A 17,144-nucleotide genomic window follows, 5' to 3' on the forward strand; every position below is an offset into this window, starting at 1 on the left:
GCATAAACACATTTCATTACACCAAATACACAAAATAATGTTCTTTTTAGCAACATCATATGACCCCTTTAATAACCCCTGAAATCTGAAAGCATGTACGATCAATATGGCAATCGTTTACCCACAGGCTAAAAAATTGTGATAATGTTTCTTTCCTTCAAAGCAGCATCCTTCAGCAGCAATCTGTCTGTCGTTCGTTCTGTCTGTCGTTCGTTCTGTCTGTCGTTCGTTCGTTCGTTCGTTCTGTCTGTCGTTCGTTCTTTGTCTATCTGTCTGTTGTTCCATTGATTATTCTATCTATCTATCTATCTATCTATCTATCTATCTATCTATCTATCTCTATCTATCTATCTATCTATCTATCTGTCTGTCTGTCTGTCGTTCTTTGTCTATCTGTCTGTTGTTCCATTGATTATTCTATCTACTGTATCTGTCTGTCTGTCTGTCTGTGTCGTTCTATCTATGTTTGTTCAGCCTATCTATCTTTCTATCTATTGTTCTATCATTCTGTCGTTAAATCTTTTGCAGCTGGACATACACACTTCTTAATATTTTCATGTCACAAAAAATAATACTCAGAAACATTTATAGTTTGAAATTGAAAATAGTCATTATCAAGTGTATTCACAAATGTGCACAGTACAGACTTCATTTTTCACCATTTCACAGGAAAATCACAATTCTTTCATTTTACATATATGCTTTTATAGTTTCTATTTAACATATTTTTTCATAATAAATATATAATTTCTAGCCCACAGCATGTATTGACCATAAAATATTTTGTAATCCATTTGTAGTTGAAATTGCATTCCATTTCATGGACAGCAAGACTGATATTTGAGTTTACATGATCAGCGAAAGGCTAAAGACTGAGATGAGGTGAAACAAGAACTGATACACTTTAACAGCCTGAGTTTGTTCTCAAAGATCGGAGTACTCCATACTTTACATCAAATGAATCACCCTTTTGTGTCTGTAGTGTCCTTTGTCCTGATGCTTTGTGTTTCTGAAGTAGCTTTCTGGTATTTTTTTTCCGCAAAACCATGTCCAAACAGGTTCCTGTTATCCTGAGTCCTTTTATACTGTAGCCAACAGCACTGCAAAAAAATAATTTTATTAATCCGTTTTTTTATCTTGTTTTCCAGTAAATACTGTATCAGAACTTGCCTTTCAAGTCAATTCATCTTGTAAGGATGTTTAGACATTTTTACTGGAAACCAAGACATCACATACAGAAAACAGCCATTCAGTAGTCTAGCTCATTGAAAATGACATGTTATTTCTTTTATAATTTTCAACAAAGACATAATTGGGGTTAAACATAAATACTGTATATTCAATGGCTGTTAACAGATGTTTTGTAAAAAGCCCAAGGGTGTTCAGGATTTTAGTTCAATCGCAAATTGATCAGAAAGCAGCACACAAAAATCTTGTCAAGTAGATACTCCACAATAATCACCCTGGACTAGCAGTTGAAGGGTGAAACTAACAATATTGTTGTGTATCGATTATTTACAAAAAGTTTTTTTTTTGCATCAACCATACCATGTTAAAACATCTGGCTTGGTCGCTACCGTAATACTCTGATTTGCATAAATGTCACACTATTCTGACCAAGGCCTCATTTATAAAATGCACATATGATTTGATGCTAAATCCCATGGATTTGATCCTACATGACGAATAAACTGGAATTTATAAAGACCGAAACTGCTGTGAAAATGTTCGCCTTCTGATCAGTATATCTATGCCCCCTTTTTTTGCGCTGAATTTTCTGATAAGTTTAGGTGATGCAAATTAGCTACTCCTGAATAAATGAATGACAACGTTTACATTCACATGAGTATTCTGATATGAATTCGACACATTTTTATTTTCAGAAAAATGTAAAAATCAAAAACCCACAGAATAAGATAACAGGACGTTTTAATGTGTCAAGTACACATTTTTGTGAAAATATTTTTTGAACCAGACTACGATGTGCACGTTAATGTAGTCAATGAATGAATCTAAGGATATTTGTGGGCTTTCTGAAGGAAATAAAATGAAGTAGGATGGAACTTTTATATGAATTGTAGGAACATTTAGGAAATGTCTTTATAAATGAGGCCTTAGGCCTGTTTTAGTTTAGTAGCTACCATATATTCTAAGATAACAAGAAAAACACCACAATTGTATTTTTAAGCCTCATCAAAAAAAAAAGAGAAAAGAGCATTCATACTTGAAACAGCAGGCACTGAGCTCTGGTTTTACAGGCAGTCATTTTGGCATAGTTTTAGATAAAGCTCAGACTGGTTCACATATTTATGTCCATGTGAATCATCCATGATTGAGTCAGGGTGAAATATGCCAACTCCATTGTGCCTGGACTCCTTTTGATGGCATATTCCATTTGACATCAGTATTTAAGCAGCATCACAGCTCTATAGGAATGTTCTGCCCTATGCGACACTGACTGTAGTGTGAATAAACAGGATGTGCGTTTAGTCTGTGGTAACAGTGCTGAAATTAGTGCTGAAATATTGTTTTTGACCACAGCTGAGAGAGATCTCACACAAAGGCAGTTGAATTGATTCCTCATTGGCAGCATTCACACACAAGTGAGACACGTACTCAACAAAGTCACTGGAAAAAGGTTGATGATCTCCTTCTGTCACCGGCATGCCAAAGCCAACAACCAGAGCAGCAATGTCTCTTTTGAAGAGCAGAGAAAATGACAGGCCACTGCATATAAGAGTTTGAAAGGCAAAAATAAAAGTTGCAGGACCGTTGCATGTCTGTTCAGGCTGGTGTGCTCATGTTACATGTTGAATATCACTGGATTGATCATAGACATCCTTTTTCTTTACGCTCATGGAAGGATGGACGATATTCCCAAAGTAGATCGATTTTTAAGCTTTTGATTGTGAATAAAAACATAACACACTTGAGATTTGAGGAACCTCAGATAGTGTAGGTGAACGATTCCTGTGGCCAAACAAGACGTCTTTTCTTGTGAGTTCACAATTAGTTTGTGCAGTTCTGTAAGTTTCTGAAACGCTCTGATTCTCCTGTTTCAGATGCAGTATTTCCAGTTCTTCATTGCTGATGTTGTTTCAAGCTGAAAGAAAATAAATAATCAATAATCATATCACATATTTATATCATGGCCAGTTTACTAACTCAAGTACATTTCAGTAGAATTACATCAATGCAAATACACAGTGTGATTAGAGGTAGAAATATTGTGACTTTTCTTGGAATTTTCATCTTGATAGTTAAAAAAATCCTCCATAAAATACCTTCAATTGAAACACTGTAAAACCTGCCAAGCTTGAGGAGAGTGTGAGATTGTTTCAGGATGGATATTTATTGGCGTGCATGTAATGACACGGTGTAAATATTTACTCTCATCTATCTAATCCATCACAGAAGATAAACTGTTCCAATTCATATTTCCCTTTCTTTCTTCAAGCATCAATTCTCACGCACAGAGACACCTCAGGAGAAATGCACAAGACTAATTCTACCCACTAGGGCTGTCCGTATTAAAATCCAGAGCCTCAGTTCTGTCCTCAAGCTTGTAACAGTGGCACAGCTGAACACCTGGGGAAGCTTCAGTCAGTCTCTAGGGAGGTCATTCTCAGCACCCTTGCCCAAACAGGACTGAAAATAAATCTGCTCATCTGCTAGTTTGCCTGTACAATAACCTTCCCAAACCTGGAGTCTGGCAAACCCACCGGTCTTATAATCCTTATCTAAGTCGTACCGCAGAAGACTGACTGAAAATACAGGGGGGAATGAATTGCGCATGCTGATAACGTTTATTTGCATGCGCTGTTTTAGCATCTGATTCACTAAAGAGATTATGCAAATCAGGTAATTGTGCAAACACACCCACAAAATAAATGCTGATAGCAATTTTTCCTGTCAGTAATAATGTGTAAAATAATGCCTTTAGCTTGTCACTGCGGTAGTAGTACCCTCAGATGTACACGTTTGCACTTTATCTGTTCATCTAAAAGTTGCAAATTAGTATAAGGCAGGGTTTTTATTAAACTATGAGCTGCATGAGGGTAAATGTAAAAGAAAAAAAAAAGCGTACTTGTGTTTTCTTTTCTATTTACCCCCATAGTTTTTGTATACTTATAGTTGTAAAATTGTACAAATATTGTAAAATTAAAAAAAAAGTTTGTAAAAAATGCTTAAATATATTTATAAAGATGTTTATACATCAAACTGTACAGATAATATTTTGGTAATATAATGTCACACTTACTATTTTTTTTTCTCAGTATTAATGTGTCTTAAAATATTTGACTGCCTTTATATTTTAGGATAGGCGGCCTTTGCAGGAGGATCATCGTATCAGAGGATCCTTCACATCAAGAAGTTTGAAAACCCCTGCCTTAAGGTACTAATATGCACCCTTAAGGTAACAATGTGCATTCTTTATGGGCTGATAAAGTATAAATGTGTATGTTTGAGGGAACTGCCCCAGTTGTTTGTTTGTCTACAGTTTATCCATTATACTCTATCACTTGATTCTAATTTGGCATCATCATTATAAATTGATGCTGCCAAGATTGGTAGAAAAAGTACACGTGTCTCTTTTAACATACTGTTTACCGTCAGCCTTTTAATATGTTATCAGAATGGGTTGCATTATATATTGAGGCCTATTTGCATATATATTAGGCATGTTTGCAGTAAGCAATGTAGTAACTTGATACTGCATGGCGCAGTGCTATACCAGCATATACACAGAGCTTGGATAAGCTGGACTGCAGGTGCCATGTAAATTAGATGAATGAGTTTGGTGTTGAAATACTGCATGCTAAAGTGGCAGAACTGTTTAGTCAATTCGCCCACAGAGTTATAAAGAGAATATCAGAGCTGCCATGACAGAATAGAATGATACGGTTCATTGAGCACAATACAGTGAATACAATTGGCAGAGTTTCGGCCCCATACCTAACCTAGTTTCTTTGATGGCTCATAAACAAAGACCTATCTTCAATCATTCTGACAGAAATACAGATTTTAATAGAACCAGCAATAGAAAGAACCTTTAACTTTCTGCACCTCACTCCTCCAGACGTTTATTTGCACCCCCCCCCAACCCCCCTTTGGATTCTTTCTTATTTCCTCCCAGACATAAGAAATAATTGTCAAACATCTGAGCTTAGTAAGCCAACGGGAGACCACAATGTATGTGTTTAGAGCAAAGTGGAGGAAAAAAAGTTACAAGATAAACAAGACGATCATTAATATGCAAATCTGAGATTTAGATTTACTTGGACTAACAATTGCTAAATTCCACGTTTCCCTGCTGAAAAGACCATCTTATCGCCAGTATACACTACTGCTCAAAGGTTTGGGGTCTGTAAGGTTTTTTTAATGTTATTGAAAAGTCTCTTATGCTAACTTATTACTGTGAAATCTACACTGCAAAAAATGGCTTATCTTAGTATTTTGTCTTGTTTTTAGTCAAAATATCTAAAAATTCTTAAATCAAGATACTTTTACTAGATAAGCCAAATGACTTAAGATATTTAGTCTTGTTTCCAGGGGGAAAAAAAAAAAACTAAATTAAGCACATTTTGCTTAAAACAAGTAAAATTATCTGCCAGTGGGGTAAGTAAAATACTCTTGTTTTATGAATAAACTTAAGATATATAAGTTTAGACTTATAAACTTAAGACTTAAGATATTTAGTCTTGTTTCCAGGGGGAAAAAAAAACTAAAGTAAGCGCATTTTGCTTAAAACCAGTAAAATTATCTGCCAGTGGGGTAAGTAAAATACTCTTGTTTTATGAATATTTTACTTACCCCACTGGCAGATAATTTTACTTGTTTTAAGCAAAATGTGCTTAATTTAGTTTTTTTTTTTCCCCCTGGAAACAAGACTAAATATCTTAAGTCATTTGGCTTATCTAGTAAAAGTATCTTGATTTAAGAATTTTTAGATATTTTGACTAAAAACAAGACAAAATACTAAGATAAGCCATTTTTTGCAGTGTAATTAGCATTTAAAATAGCTGTTTTCTGTTTTAAAGAAGGAAAATTTGTTGAAAATTTACTCACTCTCAGGCCATCCAAGTTGTAGATGAGATTGTTTCTTCAGCTGAACAGATTTAGAGAAATTTAGCACTACATCACTTGCTCACCAATGGATCCTCTGCAGTGAATGGGTGCCGTCAGAATGAGAGTCCAAACAGCTGATAAAAACATCACAATAATCCACAAGTAATTCACTCGACTTCAGTCCATCAATTAACATCTTATAGAGTTAAAAAGCATGCTTGTAAAAAAACAAATCCATCATTAAGACATTTACATTTTTTGTTTTTGTCACTTCGGTCTAAAATGTCCATAATTCATAATAACGCTTCCTCCAGTGAAAAAGTCCATCCCCCATCTAAATCCTCCAACATTTATTTTTAGAACTCTTTTGGACTGTTTTCACTTGTAAACAGTGCTTGATCTGTACATACTTCCCTCCCGATTCAAACAAAACGTCTTTTTCACTGGAGATAGCAATATTATGGATAGAGGACTTGTATTTTATCTGGAATGAAAAATTCTGGAGTTGTTTCTTACAAACACACAGCTTTTTGCTTCACAAGACATTAATTGATTGACTGGACTAATATGGATTACTTGTAGATTATTGTGATGTATTTATCAGTTGTTTAGACTCTCATTCTGACGGCACCCATTCACTGCAGAGGATCCATTGTTGAGCAAGTGATGTAATGCTACATTTCTCCAAATCTGTTCCGATAAAGAAACAAACTAACTCATCTACAGCTTGGAGTAAATTTAAAAAAAAAAATTATTTCTCTGTGAACTATTTCTTTCAATATAGTTTAAAATGTAATTGACTCCTGTGACGACAAAGCTTGTTTTAGCAAGATATTACTACATAATAGATCTGCAGATGTTTTATCAAAAGACTGGTGTGTCTTTTAATGAGAAATGCAGTAGCACATGTTTGTATGGTGTGGATATCCTCTGTGTGTGTGGTCACGGATTCTGCTGTGTTTAGTTAGTCACGGAGACAGCCGTCACCTTGGAAACTGTGCCAAGCCTGACATCCCAGGTGAAGGGGAACTGCCATCATGATCAGCCATTGCCAAAATGAGTCAGAGGTGTTTGTATGTGAGGGCACCAGAGGGGTCACGATCCTCTTGTATCCACTCCAATCCTCTGGAGTGACAGCAGAAGAAAGAGGAACTGACATCAGCCTTCCCTTTCAGCGTCGCTGTGAGGCCAGACTCGCTCTGGACACTCCTGGGTCCCTATTTACATGAGCTTTAAAAAAACCCCCGTCAGCTGTTGACTCATCTCTTGAGAATCCTGGTGAAGTATTGGTGTGCCTTTGGTTTCTTTTCTCTGTCTTTGGCTGATGTTGGACAGCTCGCTGGACTGCAGAAGAGTGCGCTTTATCTTAAGGCCCCTGACATATTGGCAACTTTTTGAGAATGTGCAGACAGGCAATTTAAGCTTGAGTCAGGTGAACAGGGGCCATTTTTAGTTCAGCTATCAATATATCGTTGAAATCCATTCATTATAATTAAAAAAATGAATTTGACAGATTTTAACTATTTTAGCTGTTATTTTTTTTCCTGTGTAGTAGTAATAGATTATGGAATATCAAACTCTTTTCATATTACTCTAAATTGCAGTCATCAATACACACATTCCCATTTAATAATAATGTAAGGTGTAATTATTTAGTTTTCTGATTAATCATGATTAATTGCACATAACATTGTAACTTTTTGAAATGTAAAAGTCTTAGGGCTTGAGAACGCATTTTTTGCAGTGAGAGGTGCCTTTGTTTAATTGTTTTCTATTGGCAGTGAGCGTTTTGCACAGTGTTTATGCGCCCAACGCGACTGCTGCACCCTGCGTTTTTGTAGGAGCACTCTGAGCACCTGAAGTTGAAAAAAAAAAAAATCAACTCTGAGAGAAAAGCGCCCGACATCATTTGCGGGTTTTTTTTTTTTCCATTGTCCAATTGAATGAATGGAGAGGTGGGCCTTCCGTTGTGGTGACGGAGGTTTACGGTTGCTTGGAACGTCCGGAGACTGCAATGATGGAGGAGAAACTTGTGGTGGCTGTTGTGGGTTACCCAGAGCTGTATATATTTTGTTTAAGTTTCTGCTAATATGACAGTTTACTTAACAGCAAACTGATTCGGTGGTTGCCTAGCAACATAAAAAAAAAACACAGCTCACTGCTCATTTCTAAATTAAAAATAGTCAACCACAAAAAAGGCAGTGCGGTGTGCCTCGTGTTTTCAAACCTGAAAAACACATTCTGTCTGATCGGGGCCTTAACTGTCACTTTTGATCAATTAGTGCATCCTTGCTGAATAATAGTATTTCTTAAAAAATGGACTACAATTATCAGCACACACATTTCCGTTTAATAACATAAATGTGTCTGTTGAATGTGCAGTTATTTGCAGTTTTCTGATTAATCATGATTAATTGCACATACCATTGAAATGTATAATCTTAAATATATTTAGCTTTACACATACAAAAATATTTATTAAAACTTAATTAGTAAAAAATAAATCTTAAATTATTGTTAAAATAATATTGTTGAATGCAATAATTTTCTTTAAAAAGCACTAATTTTAACTTGTTTTTACTTTGGAATTTCCACAGTTAACTAATAACTGTTTTCTATTTTAATATATTTCCCCTTACTGTCACCCCCCATTTTTTAAAATAGGCATGAAAGTGCACTATCCAAACTTAAATTGTTGTAATTTATGAACACTTTGGAATACAAAAGTGTCTTTTTAAAGAAGAAAATCAGCAGATTATTGCAAAAGTGGAATTTTGTCAAAAAATTAAAGTATCAAAAAGTTATAGAAGTTTAAATTTACTGTAAATAAAATGCACTATATTAATTTTATTTTATTTATAGTAAATATTTTACATAACAGGTTTTACTCTAAAATTGGTATAAAATTAAAGCCTTATGTCTAAATAAGTTATGTTCCAAATTTGAAGTTGATATGAAAAAAATTGTGGTTCCTGTGAGATTTTATTTAGGGCGCCATACCACAAAAAGCCACCGGGTGCCATCCAAACTCCATTAAATTTTTTTAATGCATTTTTCTGTCACAAATGTCTAGATTTCTCTGTCAATATTACTTCTATCTCAAAAACCACCAAATATGTAATCCTGAGACTCCGACCTTTCAAATGATATGTTTTTTGTCAAGATTATAAAAAGGTTTCATTCTAAAAGACCGTAATGCATTTTGTAATATGACACTTGACACTATCCACTAAGGGGGAGGAGACCGCCAAAAGATTTTAAAGTACCATTTCCATGGTAACGCAATGTCCGATTTCAAAATGTTTTTCACAGGATGAATTTTGGGCTTCTAAGCTTTCAAACGATATATAATTTATGATGATTACTAAAAGATTTGATAGAGAAAAAGGACAACAAAAAAAAGAGCGCCAAACGTCCCACAGGTGGGACGGTGACAGTTAAGGGGTTAAAATGTAATTTATTCCTGTGATGCAAAGCTGAATTTTCAGCATCATTTCTCCAGTCTTCAGTGTCACATGATCCTTCAGAAATCATTCTAATATGCCGATTTGCTGCTCAAGAAACATGTACTGTCACTTTTGATCAACTTAAATGCATTATTACAGTATTTATTTATTAAAAAAAAAAATCTTACTAACCCTAAAAAAAAATCTTACTATACTTTTGAAAAAAAAAGAAAAAAAGAAGACATTTCTCCATGCATTTGGATGCCATTCTCATTGCACAAAAAGAGACCAGTTTAACCTTGGTTGAAACTGAGTTTATTGAGGCGTGGGCACAAGGAGAATAGTTTGAAAGTAATTGGAGAGGAATCTTACTGCACCATTTAGCATCTCAAATGATACTTTATCCTTCATGCTTCTCTACCAGCACATATTTTTAAGTGTTGCAAGCTGGGCTGAGAGGAAAACAAACCCTGAGAAGGGCCCGTGTGAGCTAGACCACTTTAGCTTATTTTCCTCTGTCCTCCCCTGAAGTGAAAGATCTAGATGATGATGATGAGTGCAGAGTTGCACTACTACCGGAAGGCAATATCTTGGAAGCCAATATGACGGTACTTTTGTTAGATGCTTCCCTTGGGTTGACAGCAGTATGTTTGAGATATGCATTGTGCATATTCTTTGCTTCAAAAATAGTCAGTTCAGCCTTGACCAGAGTGGCATAGACAAATAAAGAGATTCATAATGTGCCACATGTAGCCTAAATAATACCCTTAGTGTATTTTCATTATTCACTATCTGTCAGGGTACTACTAATAAGTATTGCTATAGAGTCTTGAAACTTACTGCACCATTTAGAATCTCAAAACAGCCATTTCAGGTTATGTTCCTCCTCTAAAGTGAACACTCTAGGTGATTACCGAAAGACAATATCAGGGAATGCAATATGTGATGGTATGTCTGTTAGATCCCTCCCTAGTGCGCACTAAGACGCACTCTCTCGTTTAAAGTGTATTTACACACTAGACCTAACAAGGTGTGAAATCCAAGCGTTATTGCTCAGCATCCTGAGGAAACTTTTTGGTAATCACACTGAAAAGAACTACTTATAATATCCAGTGTTTTCATAAACTAACTCATTCATCATGAATAAATGATGAATCTAAAGGAATTTGAGTTGAACTGTTTACTAACGTGTCTCGAAACTATTATGAGGTTAGGAAGCACTCATCTCTCCATTACAAAACTGAACTATGCCAGCGTTTACAGAAATATTATGAGGCATAATTCAGGACAAATAAGTCCTAACTAGGGTTTCACTAAATGGGGTTTAAGAGGCACAATCCCAAGAGAGTTAAAGAGCTCAGCGAAGCTATTTTTAAAGATTTAACTATGGTTTAGCTTTATGAATGTAGTGATGTATGCAAGCTTAAAAGTGACTATTTGCACTCTCATGCTCATTAATCACATTTCTAAGATGAAAAATTGCTCAGATATTGTGCTACTAAAAGCAACCTGTCTGCATCGCAAAGCTTTACAAGTTTTGCAAGACTTCTAAGATGCAGCGGGAAAGGTTGAGAAAGCTGAAATAGAAAACAACAGCATTTATTTGAAATATAATTTTTTTGTAAGTGTAAAAGTCTTTAATGTCACTCTTGATCAATTGAATGCATCCTTGCTGAATAATACTGTAGCATTAATTTCTTTTATCAAAAAAAAAAAAACTTCTCAAACTTGCATATCTCACACTTTTGAATGGCAGTGTATTATTTCACTTTGCGTGCTGTTTTTAAATGCACAGTTAAAAAAATAAAAATACATTTCAGGGATGGGTCACTAAAATTATGCTCTTTATTTGAATATTATTTTTTAAAAATGTACCTATGCTTTAACTTTATGAATGCTAGTGATGTATGCAAGCTTAAAAATGACCACTTGCACTATCATGCTCATTTACATTTCTAAGATGAAAAATTGAACAGATATTTGCACTACTAAATGCGGCTTGTTTTTAAAGGTGGTGTATGTAATTTTTTGACTGTACTAAAGCATAAAAATACCATAATATGTTTGCAGATATTTAGGAAACATGCTAAGTTCACATACTACTTTCTACAAAAAAAAATGCTACAGCCATTTATTCTGCTTTAAAATGTGCACTCCATGTTGGAATGTTTTGTTTTGGTCTGTTTGATTCTGCCCACTGCCAATTTACTCAATAGTATTTCGACACCCAAGGTTGCCAGTTGGTGGAAAACACAGCGTATTGCAGCCATAGAAGGCAGTAAACACATTTGGTCAGAGATTGCAGATTCTACTCGACCTAAAAGGCCTCTGCATCCATCTAAAATGCAGATAAATTAACTCGTGAACTTGTCTCCTTCTATTGTCAATTGCACTTGTTCCTGTTGCTTGTCCTCAATCTGGCAACCCTCATGATTGTATAGTCTGAGGAAGAGGAGGGATTTCAGGGACTGGCCACTAAAAATTGATGTTCTAACATGGAGGCGCAGAATAACTTCTCTTTATTTGGATGCTATTTTTAAAAATGTACCAATGCTTCATGAATTCTAGTAATGTATTAAAAAAGTTTAAAAGCGATGATTTGCACTCTCATGCTCATAAATCACATTTTTTAACATGAAAAATTGCACCGTTATTGCACTGCTAAAAACAACTTGTCCTTAATGCAAAGCCGGGAGTTTTGCAAGACTTCTAAGATGCAGTGGGGAAACGCAATAGAGGAAGGCAGTCAGATTAAAGACCCACGCTAGCCGCCGCTGAAGGACGGAAAGAGAAATCTGTTTTTACAGCCAGTCTCTCTTTATGCCTGCGCTGCTCTGGGAACTAATCCCCAGTGACTGTCAGCTGAATACTCGTCACCCCACCAAAGCTCCTTACACGACTCCACGCGCATCCAGCAGGAGCCGCGTCCACATCAGCCACCGTCCCGTCGTCCCCTGGAGACGGGATGCTTTAATCCCCAAAGCCACTCTCTCTCACACTGCACCCGGCAGCACATTAGGCAGCTCATTCCTGTGTTATATAAGAGCAAGATGAGATGAAACTCATTCGTGCCCATCCATCATGAGCAATCTTCCCTGTGAATGAGTTCCCTCTTCCTTGCAGTGAGCCAGGTGAACTCTGAGGCCAGAAACATAGTTAAAGCTAGTATGCAAATGAAGATGTGAATCTGACCAGTCATGCATGCTGTCGTTTTGTGCATACTTACAGGTAGGGATTCATGATTAATAGAACTAAAATTATTATTATAATAGGGCCTATTATATTTTGTTCTTAAAAAAAAAACTTTTTTTATATTTTACAGTGAAATGTTAAAAAACTTTGGGCAATTTGTGCAGCCCTACAAACAAACAAACACAGCAAACCTGAGAGGACATTTTGTGAACAATTTCTATAGTAAAAGATATATATGAATATGGTATTAATTTTAATATACTATATATATATACAGTATACATATATATATATATATATATATATAGTAATAAAGTATTGTCATTTTTGAAAGCACCATTTTATTGTCATGTCATATTTGAACAAAAATCTGGCTCTGGGAAAGGGGTAAAATGTCTTAATGGGATCTTCATATAACAAGAAAAAGTTATTTTTTTAATAAAGATCAACCCCACATTTTGGAACACAGCAACATGTGAAATTCAAGCTTGTGTAGCTAGAATCATCTGCGTTTACATACTTGTGTACCAAACGAGTCCTCAACTGCATATAATGGCTTGTAACACTCTTATCCCAATCCCTACAAGACACTCTGTCATTTTTTTGTTACGGGCTGAAAAGGCTGTTAGTCTGAGCTTGTCTTGTCTCAACAGATCAGCTCTTTCCCACCAGAGGCACCACTGTCTACCCATCCATGGCCCCAGTCTTATGGGTTTCCTCTGAGTAACGGGACTGCAGTTCGGGGAGAGTGATTACACAAGCAGAGGGAGCCCAATGAGCTGGAACCTCCTATCGTGTTCCAGGCAGCCCAAGGGATCGATAGCTGGAGGAGAGGGTCTAAACATCAGTGCGAAGAGCTCCGATTACACCACTCTCATCTAATCATTCAGCACAACTGTTCAAGCAGCCTGCCGTCCTCCTCCTCCTTCTGCAAGCTCATTCTCTTGCTATCTCCTTTAATCCTCGCTTCCCCATCCCCCCTTTTTCCATTTTTGTCACAGGGTGAGACAAAGGTATCTTCACTCACATTATCATCACACCCAGAAAATAGGTCACCGAACACTGAATCCTGAGCTCTCACGTGCCCTGTCCTCACCATCTGTAGGAAAACGCCAGACTGTTAACATACCTGCTTTCGCCTGCACTAAATCACTGACTTATCCAACTGCTGGCCACATACTAAAAATCTCCTTAAGAGTGCTGATGAGCAAACAGAGCTCAGGTGAAAGCCCAGTCGAGTGATGTAGAGAGGCCGGAGCCGGCCTGCCTGTAAGATAAAGGGTGTTTTATAAACCTGTGTGCTCCTGAGCTGTAAAGGAGATAAGAAAACACACTTAACGGGAGGGGAAAAGCAGAGAGCACTGTGACGATGAGTGGACTGGAGCGGGCAGATATTTCCCATCCTCACTCAAAGTGTTCTGTAATCACTCCGCTCCAGCTCCGCTTCAGTTTTTCTACTTTGCATGTCTCCGCAGTCAAAGGTGAGAGAAATCTCTTTCGCTGCTTTCAAGTTTAAAGGGCCGTTCACAAAAAGGACCAACTATAACGATAAGTGTAAATAATCATTGTAATTCTATGAGAAAAGGGAAGTCCACACCACAACCATAACGACACAGAAGACAATATTGTTGGAATCGGGTGTGTTTAGTGTTTTGGGGGCTCCTCCCGTAAGTGGTCCCTCTCGGTAGAAATCACATTGTGTGGGTTGCATAGTGCGTAAACACGCTACTGGTTGGAATCACTTTCAGAATGATTTCCTCCAGTTGATGAACAATAAAAAAAATGACAGCCAATTAGAATTTGACTTTGAAGAGCGGCAGAGGTCTGTGAAGTCCTGTTGTTTCAAAAATATCATTAACTTCTATAATGTTTGTTCAGTTTTTGTACAGTTGCTCGTATGATAAAATCATACTTGAAAGGGGTGAAAGGGGAAAAATGCATGAAAAGGGGAGTTTCAGCGCCGCCCACATGCGAGGATGAAATATTGAAGCCATAAACTAACTTGAACACCACAAACAAAATAAAAGATGTCAAACCAAAATGTTGTTTTCTGTTTGTTAAACAAAAGGGAAAAAAAAAACAAGCCATCTTTCCATTTCTCGAGTGTTTCTCCATGGAACGCCAACTTTAAATTTTTGGTTCAAACGGAAAAACGAAATTTTGCCATGGAATTGAAAGATTGAATGGAATAATCGAATGATCGGATGATACACAGACCCACTTTACATCTTGATTTTTGTTTTATATTATTTTAATAGACTACACATCTGAAAACAGAGTAGTCTGGTTTTCACAGCATGTTGTTACGCTTTTTTTTATATATGCAGAATAAGAAAAATCTAAAATGCACATAAAAACTTGAACATTATTATGTACAAGTTTTGTATTATCTGTGGACTCTAAGCTGCAAGTGACTACATTTAATAAACAAGGAAGTTAAAAAAACACTTCCATTACTATTTTGGACCAGTTCCCCCAGAAGTGTTTTTTTTTTTTGTTTTGTTTTTTTTGTTATGAAATTCTTCCAATTTAAAGCACTGCCACACACATTTAACTCATTTTTGAGTGATTTTCATTTTTTTAAGATGCTGTGATTAAAAATAATCCAACTTTTAAAAATCATCCTTCTCTATTTTGTTGTGCAGTGTTATAATGTCTTATTTTAATTGACTACTCGAAATATGTAATTTGGAATATTTTAAGTAAAAAAATTTTTTTCATAATTTAAAATAATTTAATATATCATTAAGTTAAGTGGTCTAAATGTATTTGTCTGTATTTATATATTCCATGGAAGGCATAGGATCAAGAAATGTTCGTCCAATCAAAATCTAGGTCCGAGCGTTTTAATGCTTTCCTAGCTGTCTGTCAACTTATGTATTAGCATACCTCTGCGCACCGGGTTTGTGCAGACAGGATACGTCATCAGCGTGTTCACGCACGCTGTGCAGACAGAGGGAGAATGGCAGACAAACATCAACAACCCGATCTTCCTTTCTGGTATTGTAGTACTTTTAAAGTTTTCTCACCGCTATTTCTCACAAGAATGACACATGATGTAGCCCAGCGGTTTCCAATTCCAGTCCTCGCGGCACCCCGCTCTGCATATTTTGGATGTCTTGCTTAGTTAACACACCCGATTTAGATAACCAGCTCGTTAGAAGTGAGCTATCCGCTGATGTAGCCTATTGTAGTAATGTTGTCTCTGGTCTGTGAGCGTAAATGCGGTCAGGGGGGCGTGGCTTTGGACGGATTGCAGGGAGGGTGGGACGTTCGCTTACAGTGCTATCAGGCTAAAGTTAGCATTTTCCAAGATCTCCTACTGCACCTTTAAGTTTTTGCTTATATTCCCATTTTTCACAAATTGGATTCAAAACTCGGATTACTCAAAGCGTATTTGCTCGACAGTTTTTGTAAAGTCCACAATGAATATTTTGTATTTTTGATAGTTTTCTGTGCATTGATAATAAAATCTGTTTTTTTTCCCATTATGGCTGCTATTATGCATTTTTGCCTGTTACACAGCTGTATCAGAACCATAGGAGTCGCTAGGCCATTTTTAGGGGGGGTATAGCCCCCCTAAAATGACTACTCAGCCCCCCTAAAATTTTGCGATTATCTCCATAAACTGTACAGGAATTCGTGATCGCCTCAGTCCCCTTTAAATTTGATATGAAAACGGCCCGTCTTTCAGCGCGTTCTTCAATCCGATTCCGCAGCGGCTCAGAGCGAAAAGCAGAGGACAAGGTGTGTGTTTATCGATATACTGTTATAATATCTGCATCTGTGCAGTTCTGTCATAAATCCAGTTTACAAAATATCATGGGGGAGCAATAATCGGTTCCCCATCTACTGTAGCCTAAGTTTTCACTGAAATAGATATTCCAGTGCATGTGGCAAAGAGTTTTTGCATAGGCCTACTTGAGATAAGGAATACTAGAAATGCAAACAATAAAATTTTGTGTTTGTAGCCTACAGTAAACAGGTTGTGTGTGTGAGATCACGAATTTGCCTTATTCAGTACTCAAATGTTATACCTATCTATGCAATACAGTGGAATACTGCAATAAGTTTAGTATACAACTATTAATCAAACATTTTTTATTTTATTTATATATATTATTATTATTATTTTTATTAGGCTATTATTATTATAATAACCTCACTGGGGGCTGAGCCCCCCTAAAATGAAAATCTTAGAATCGCCCCTGATCAGAGCAATCCTAGAGCAAGAGAAAACACAGGTGCTCTGACTTTCAAACAAACTACTCCTTGCTCCAGGCTAAATCACAGTTCATTGAGGGAACCATGAATGCCAACATGTACTGACATACTGAAGCAGAGCGTTCGGAGGCTGGGCTGCAGGGCAGTATTCCAACATGATAACGACCCCAAACACACCTCCAAGACGACCACTGCCTTGCTAAAGAAGCTGAG

At 36.5% G+C, this 17,144-nt stretch overlaps 1 protein-coding gene across 1 annotated transcript in view; it reads right to left on the minus strand.

Moving 5' to 3' along the window:
• Positions 1–2,033: 2,033 nt before the first annotated feature.
• The window catches only part of LOC107702738 (zinc finger matrin-type protein 4-like), a 105,996-nt gene continuing 90,885 nt past the window's right edge, over positions 2,034–17,144 (minus strand). The window contains exon 7 of the mRNA XM_016505144.1: positions 2,034–3,103. Coding sequence (XP_016360630.1) covers positions 3,082–3,103 — 22 coding nt within the window. The 3' untranslated portion in view covers positions 2,034–3,081. The remainder of the gene's footprint in view (positions 3,104–17,144) is intronic.

The sequence above is a fragment of the Sinocyclocheilus anshuiensis genome, unplaced genomic scaffold (assembly GCF_001515605.1).
Source record: "Sinocyclocheilus anshuiensis isolate Anshui unplaced genomic scaffold, SAMN03320099.WGS_v1.1 scaffold843, whole genome shotgun sequence".
Lineage (NCBI taxonomy): Eukaryota > Metazoa > Chordata > Actinopteri > Cypriniformes > Cyprinidae > Sinocyclocheilus > Sinocyclocheilus anshuiensis.